Genomic DNA, 8471 nt, shown 5'->3' on the forward strand with positions numbered 1-8471 from the left:
AAAATACATGTACAAAAAATTAGTTTATAACTAATTTTTTTCAATAAAAAATGGAAGAGTTCAATTTTCAGATCAACAAATTAATTTTCCACACACAAAATTGCAACCAAAGTGAAGAAATGACAACTTAAATGATGAATCTTCATCTGGCATAAATGAATTTTCAACCAAAAAGATTAATTTTTACCAAAAAGACGATTTTTCAACGAAATAATTGAATCTTCAATTAAAAAAGGACCAATTTTCAATCAAATATTTGAATTTTGAAATAAAAAAAAATCAATTTTCAATCAGAAATGGAATAGTTAAATTTTCAGTTAAAAAAAAAAATTCCCAATCGAACTGATGAATGTTCACCTAAAACGATTTTTTTCAATCAATGAGATACATTTTCAACAAAATACATGAATTTTCAACTAGAAAAGGTAAATTGTGAACCAAAAAATGAATGGTTAAATTACCAGTTTAAAAAATTAATGTTTAACCAAAGAGATGAATTTTCAACTAAAATGGTGGAATTTTCAATTGAAATATTAGATTCTTAGCTTTAAAAAAACCTTTTAACCATAAAAACAAACTAAATAATATTGTAAAAATCGTTACATTTTCAGACAAAGCTATAAATTTGCAACTAAAATAACGAATCTTTAACTGGAATAGTTCAATTATCAACCGAAAAGATGAATTTGTAACCAAGAAGATTAATTTCCATCAAAGATTTCAGTTTAAAAAAATTAATTCTTTGCAAAAGAGTTTAACTTTCAAACAACTAATTAAATTTTAATCCAAAAGCATGAATCCTGAACGAAAAATGTAGTAGTTGATATTTCAACCAAATACGATTTTAATTTTTAATAAAAAATAGTAAAATTCAACCAAAAAGGCGACTTTTCAACATGAATTGAACTTTTATATAAGAAAGATTTTTCAGTCACGAGAGTGATAAAATTTCAAACAAACTGTTGAATTTTCGAACAAAAAGATAAATTTTGAAACAATAAGATTAATTTTCTACAGAATAGAACAAATTCTTTACAAAGCACATGAATTTATAACCGGATACTTTAATTACAAACCAATCAATTTCCAACCAAAAAGAGAACAGTTTTATTTTCAGTTAAAAAACTAATTTCAGACCAAAAAAGAACGAAATTTCAATAACATAGTTGAATATAATATAAAGCTACTTTAGAAATGAAGAATAATTATCACTCAATTTTATATTGAATTTTAAAAGAAAATCCGCGATATTTCCAGGATTTTCCAGGCATTTGAAAATTACCTAACAATTCCAGGTTTTTCCGATATACAAATAATAAAAAGATCCCAAACTTGGTTATATCTTGAGAGATTCTTTTTAAATTAAAAAATGTGTCACCCTACCTGCTTATAAGTAACATCTAAATGAATTCTCTCTTTTTTTCAAATTCTCATATCATTTCTCTTTGTTTCTTTTATTCTTGAAATGAAAACTTACTTTATCGTCAATCTCAAGAATATTTCGAGCAAAACATTCATGAATTTTATACTTAATAAATAATTCCTTCTGTAATACAGCTGATCTCAGTTTTTTGCTTAATTGCATAAAATCCCTAATATTTTTATAAGTCCTCCAATCACATCCATCCCATTTCCCCAATTTCCATCAATTCATTCATCGCCATAAAATAAATTGGATTATTTAAAAAAGAGAGTGAACTTGTTATTTATTGTTCATATATATTATGTATTATGTGATAAAATGATTCTTTGTTCTTGTTAAAAAAAAATTATATGTAAATCAATTTTCACCAAAGAATGGAAAATTGTACCAAGTAACTTTTTGTATAAATGTTCATTGTTTCTATTTTCAGGAATTAAAAACGACGAAAAAAGAATGTTAAAAAAGGCTGGTTTTTGGTTAAACATTTCCTTTTTGTTCCTCTTTTTTTTGTTGTATCTTTGTCTCTAATAAGTCGGAAAGGAAGTAGTTTGGAATTAAAGACATTTGGAAAATGTAATAATCTGAATAGAATTGATTTAGAACCAACCAAAATAAAAAAGAGCTCTACAAATTTTTGAAACGAAATCTTTTTAAATTGTTTGGAATCTTTTAAAATAATGGTCTGGTGGACATGGTTTTTTTTAATATCATTTTTCACAAAATAACACAATTATGCATTTTATAAAAAAATGGTTTAAAAAAAGAATTTGTACATCATTTTGAGGTTAACAATTTTGCCTAACATTTTTTCGTATCTTACAACATTTGATCGGAAGGGGGATTTTTTATTTTGAAGAATATCCGGATGATTCCTATCTTTAAAACATTTTATAGGGGGTTAATATATAAAAAAAAACCTGCTTGTGACAAATTAGCACAATTCACTTAAAAATTATCACTATCCGCCTGGTTATAACTTAAAATCTTCAACATCCTTTCAAATTTATCGAATTCCTTAATATTTCTTGAAACTGTTAAATCCGTAGGAATTCCTTAAAATAAAATTCAAGTTATTGCTCAAAGTTCTTAAGAAAATCTTTAAAATCCTTTGAAATCGTAAAAACCAATCAAAATAAGTAAGAAATGTTCGAAATTCCTTGGAAATAAATTAAATTTAATATATTTATTAAATTAATCTAAAAGCCGTGTTCAAATTAAATTCACGCGCGCGTTCAGATCCCTTAAAGTATTAAAAAATTCATAATAACAATTTTTTATTATTAGGAGTTCTAAAATCTTTTGAAACGAAATCTCATGAAATTCTTTGGAATATTTTGAAATAATTTAAAATCTTTATAATCCTGTGAAATTTTATTGTGTCCTTCATACCCCTTATAATTATCGAAATCCGTAGAAATACCTTGAAATAAAATGTAATTCATTCCCGATTGTTCTCTAGAAATTCCTTATTTTGCTAATTTTAATATATTCATGGACGCCAATATTCTTTACGTACATATTGGAAATCTTTACTGTTTCCATACATAAAGTTACATATTGTTGAATTTTAAATAGCAATATTTTTTTTTATCTTCAATTAAAAATTGTTTATATTTATACAATTGATATTTCAGAAATTGTTGAACTTCAAACGTCTGAATATTGACTAAAATTAGAAAATAAAAACTGTTCAATTACAAACACTTATTATTTGAAACGATGTAAACACTAACAGCAGTATCAATTTAAAAAGTGTTGAATATACTTAACTATGAACATTTTCAAATTAAACCATGAGGTAAAAAAAATTGTAATCAAAAATGGTTTTAACTTAAAAATTTTTAAACAAAAAAGACCAATGTTTGGTTATATTTTTTTAGAGAAAAGCTTAGGTTTCTTCATTTAATAAAAAGAAAGAGGTTTGTTGAAATTTTGATAAACCTTAACATTCATTCAATATTATGTGGAATGTGTATTTAAAGAAAATATATTGATCTAGCGAAAACTACGCTTAAATTTAACAAAGTGTTCAAAGTTAATTTTTTTTTGTAGTTTTGGAAAAATGTTTGTTTATTTTCAATCAGAAAATGTCATAAAGATCAGTTGTAATTCCTGTAATTCATGTTTCAATTTTGGTATAATATTTTAAACAATTTTAGTGATAACAGATATACAGAATTTTATAATGAGGCATCCACAGATTACGTGAGACATACGTAAAATACATGAATTTTCAAGAAAATATCCGAGTTTTCAACTCAAAAAGATAAATTTAGAACCAAAAATGAAAGTATTACATTTTCACGTAAAATAATTCATTTTCAGCCAGGAAAATGGTAATATTCAACAAAATAGTTCAATTTTCAACCAAAGGGATGAATCTTCGATGAAAAAACTAAATTCTCGACAAAAAGTGTAATCGTTGATATTTCCATCAAGAAATATTTTTTCAATCAAAATCAGTTGAATTAAACTAAAAAATACGAATTTTCAACAATTTATTTGCATTTTGATTTTACCAGGTAAAAAGACGATTCTTTAACAAAAAAAATTGAATTTACAACTTCATAAAAGACGAGTTTTCAACAAAGTAAGTAAATGTTCAACTAAAAAATATCAATATTCTGGCAAAAATGGAATAGTTACATTTTAATTTAAAAAAATTATTTTTAAAGGCAAAGAAAAACGAATTTTCATCTGAATACTTAAATTTAATCAAAAAAAGAATTTTTTAATAAAATAATTCATTTAAAACGAAATAGTTGCATTATCAACCCATAATAAATAGTTCAATTTTCAGCCACAGATACTACTTTTTAACCAAAAAGATGAATTAATCGACTAGAAGATTAATATATTAACACAAAAGAGAAATTTTCAACAAAATGCAGACATTTTCATCCAAACAGTTGAATTTTCAATTGAAGAAGATAAATGTTCAACCCAACATTGAATAGTCCAATTGTCAGTTAAAAAAAATTAATTTACGACAAAAAATGTCAACAAAATAGTCCAATGTTGAAAAAAGGGGATTTCAACAAAAATGATGAAATATATAAACAGAGAAAAAATAAATTTTTAACCAAGTAGTTGAATGTTGAACATAAAAGGGGTTTCAGCCTCTTTTTAAGAGATATTCATTTTTTTAAATATCGAAAACCTCAAAAGTGTCAAGTTTTGAAGTAAATTTTTTATTATATTACAGGGCCAGTATGAAAATATAGAAAAAAATTATTTTTCATTTATTGGAAAAATACAATTTTGACTATCACTTAACAATAAGGTGGCCTGTGCTCACGTCAAGTATAAATTAAAATACTGCTGTATGCTTCTGCCTTGATTAAATAAAATGTTACATTGTAATACTTTATATTTTTCAAATTAAAGAATTTTAAGTAAATGAAAAAAAAAGTTTCATTCATAATGAATTTACTGGAATTTTCTCGCTATAATAAAGAAACTTCTGTAAATTATATACAACGTTCTAAAATTAAAAAAGTATTGGAAGACCTTTGTATTATTGAATTTGAATTAGAGAAAATATGAAGATTTTAGAGTACCTGTGTTATTTGTTGTTCGCCCTCGTGTGGTCTCTTTTTCTTCCCACTGTCAGCGGCATTCTGCTCAGACACTTTTCTCTTAAGTTCCTGGTTTTTTGGAGAGATTGCCCCCGTGCTGCCATTTCCTCCGATGACCCCATTTCGATGCACACCACCAGAAGCCTAGACAAGATTGTATTAAATTTAGAAAATAGATGTAAAAATTGACTTATATTTACTGGAAGCACAGAGAATTTCACCTTAATAGTCACAACTTTTTTTTTTGAAAGAGAATGTCAGGATGAAAAACTCTGATTTTATCCAAGGGGTGTAGTAAAAGTCAAATCGAATTACAAACCTTTTTTGCTTGCACAAACGCACTCACTTGTTTACGAACCTTTCTTTCTCTTTTGATTAGGCTCGCGGATACGTATTTATGCAAATCCTTCCGTTTGACGTGCTTAGCTTCAATGGCCGTACCATCCTTCATTAAATTATTCTGCTCCGCTTGTCGACAAACTAAAAACAATTTTTGAGCTTTAGAAACTTACAATTAGATCAATAGTAACTTCAAACTTTACCGAGGGATTGGCCACTCGACATTTTTAAGATCAAACAATTTTTTTCAAGATTTTACAAAGATTTCAAATATTTCACGATCTTTATTAAAGTACTAAAATTTCAGGGTGGTCGTTTTAATCGAGAAAAAAAATTCCCGGTCATTTCCAGGTTCGTAAACATTTTTTAAGGTCACTGAAATAAAAAACTTCGAACTTTTAAAAACTGATTTTTTTCATTTAAAGTAATAAAATCTTTCGGAATAAAAAATATAAATCTATGCTATAATTTCCAGCAATCTTAAATTGACACTTGTACTTCCTTTCAATTCATATAAATGAAATGTTAAAAATTAAAGATGACCCTGTTCCAAATCAGTTAAGAATACCAAATTTGCCACCCGTCTACTCAATAAAAATGGGAGAAAGAAAAAATTGGCCTGTTTCAATTCAAAAACAATAACCGAAACGAATTAAATTTCTTGATTCTGAGAACGGTTTTAAAAAGATGAAAATTGTTTATATAACTTATTATTTTTTTTTTGACCTTTTTTCTATCGTCGTGAATGGATTTCCAACGACCTAAGTATATCCAAATTAAAACAATCTTTAATGGTCCAAATCATTAAAAATCATTTCACATTATTTAAAATTTCTTATAATGACATTATTTCTCCGTTAAGCATGTAAAAATAAATTCCCCCCCCCCCCTTTTTCTTCTACCTTTTTCTCGTTCTTAGAAAAAATCGACTATTAATTTGGGTCTATAATTCATCTAATTTAGTTTAAAAATTCATTGTTTTGTTGAAAATTCAAATATTTGGTTAAAAAGTCCTATTTTTCGTCAAAAATTGAAAATTCTCCTGTTTGGTTAAACATTCGTCTTTTAGGATACAAAATTCGTCCTTTTGGATGAAAATTTAATTATTCTTTTGAACTTTAAACTATTTTGTTTAAAAGTCATCTATATTGTTTGAAAATTCAAGCACCTGGTAGATGTTCGATACTTGGTTGATAACTGAACTACATTGTTAAATTTTTGTTGTTGAAAAGTAATTTCTTTAGTTGGAAATTTGGTGAAAAATCAACTTCTTTTTTGGAAAAGTTGTTTTGTCTGGAAAATTCAACAATTTCACAGAAATGTGAACTAATTTGTTGAAAATTAACTATTTTGTTTTTTCTTAATAGGAAATTCAATAATTTTGATTGATTTTTTTTCTCGACTGAAAAATATTTATGTATCAAAAATAATTCTTGATTGAAAATTCAAAACTGTTGTTGCAAATTCATCTTTTTGATTTGAAAAGTCATCTTTGTTGTTTGAAAATTCAACTATTCGGTTATAAATGTAACAGACTGTTTGAAAATTATTTTTTTGCTTTTTTTAAAATTCAACTACTTGATTGAAAATTAATTTCTCTTGGTTTAAAATTAATTTCTTTGTTAAAAATTGACCCTTTTGAGTTTAATAGTAAAATATTTTCTACAAATTTCAACTTTTCAGCTTGAAAAATCAAATATTCACCAATTTCTTTGAAAATATAATATATTTTGATTTGAAATCTTAAGAATTTTAACTGTTCCGTATTAAATTACATATAGTACTTGGATTAATTTCATTAAAAATAATTTATTCCCCAGATTTCGTGAAAAATCACCCTATTTTCCCTTTTTCAAGAGCATTTTGGGCTACTAAATACGATATTTGAATAGGGTTTGAAAGTAAACAAAAGCATTTAATTATGAGTCTACTAATTTAAAATTATTTTCAAATTAAAATATTTTATAAAATAATTTCATTATTTAAAAATCAACAACTGAACATTACAAATATTTTTTAAATAGTAAAATCCAACTTATTTTAAAGTAAACTTTAGACAAATTAAATTTCATTAATAACATTTGTAATGCAAAAAATCTGCGAAACACAACTATATGAATTTGTAAACTTAAAGCTGGTCAAGGAATTTGGAAAAAAATAGTTATAATAAAATATATAAAGACATTTTTTTTTATAAAGATACCTACATAAATTTTGAAATTATAATGATATCTTTGAATAATGCTAGAAAGTTTTGGTTTTTTCTTAAATATTCAACTTCTAGTCCACTTTTTACTTAATGAGGTAATAATTGATGCAAGTTTACAAAAAGAATGCTTTGAACCATTTATTATTCTTTAAAACTATCTTCTCTTAAAGTAACGCTAGAAAGTTTCGAGCTTTTCTGAAATTTTAAACATCACTTTGACTTTTTAGACATGAAGAAGTAATAAGTGAAAATAAAAAAATCACTTTTTAAATATTAGGTATTCCATTTTTTCGGAATGCAGTATTTTTACTCTTATGGGGCATTATTCCTCAACTGCCCCAACTCAAAAAGTCATGTTTTTCGATTGTCTCTAAATTCTGGGAATATGTTCGCCTACCCAACAGTAGTTAATCCACAAACTTATAGACCAGGATTACTAACCCTCCCCAAGTGAGGGGGGGTTGAATTTTCAACCCCAATGCCTGCAGGGGTAGTTTCAAACGCCTGTAACTTCCTTTCTAATTACGCGATTTAAAATTTTTATGAGGGTTTTGGAAAGTGCTTTTTACACACTTTCATCCTATTTTATTATTTATAACAAAAAAATTGTTTAAACAATTTTTTCAATAAATAAATTGTTTCTTTAACTTTTTTCACAATTTAGGCATCTACGATTTTTTTTTTAATAGTCTCAAAAGAAAGCTTGACTTTTTTACTATAAAAAATGTCTAATAAGAAAATGGACAAATTGAAATTCATTGAGTTACAGAGCCGGTTGTAGAGGGAGTCCTCGCGCTTGCACTCGGGCGTTATGCGGCAACATACCGCGGAACAGTTTTCAAGTATGCCATTTTTTTGTATTACTCAAATTGATCCAAAATTGCATGAAGTCATCGGAAAAAACTATTCACTTAATCGAAAA

General features: G+C 25.9%; 1 protein-coding gene across 5 annotated transcripts in view; it reads right to left on the reverse strand.

The window, feature by feature from the left end:
• Positions 1-8471, reverse strand: part of LOC117176256 (poly(A) polymerase type 3) — a 24402-nt gene that overhangs the window by 4923 nt on the left and 11008 nt on the right. For 3 of the 5 annotated variants that reach the window (XR_004467594.1, XM_033366414.1, XM_033366415.1), the window contains 2 exons: positions 5321-5481; positions 4984-5145 (listed from right to left, as the gene is read on the reverse strand). Coding sequence is in view for 4 of the 5 variants with exons in the window: in XM_033366414.1 (XP_033222305.1) it covers positions 4984-5145; positions 5321-5481 (323 nt within the window). In the remaining variant the exon portion in view is untranslated. The remainder of the gene's footprint in view (positions 1-4983; positions 5146-5320; positions 5482-8471) is intronic. The other 2 variants (XM_033366417.1, XM_033366416.1) reach the window with 2 other exon arrangements.

Source organism: Belonocnema kinseyi, chromosome 7, assembly GCF_010883055.1.
Source record: "Belonocnema kinseyi isolate 2016_QV_RU_SX_M_011 chromosome 7, B_treatae_v1, whole genome shotgun sequence".
Classification (NCBI taxonomy): Eukaryota; Metazoa; Arthropoda; class Insecta; order Hymenoptera; family Cynipidae; genus Belonocnema; species Belonocnema kinseyi.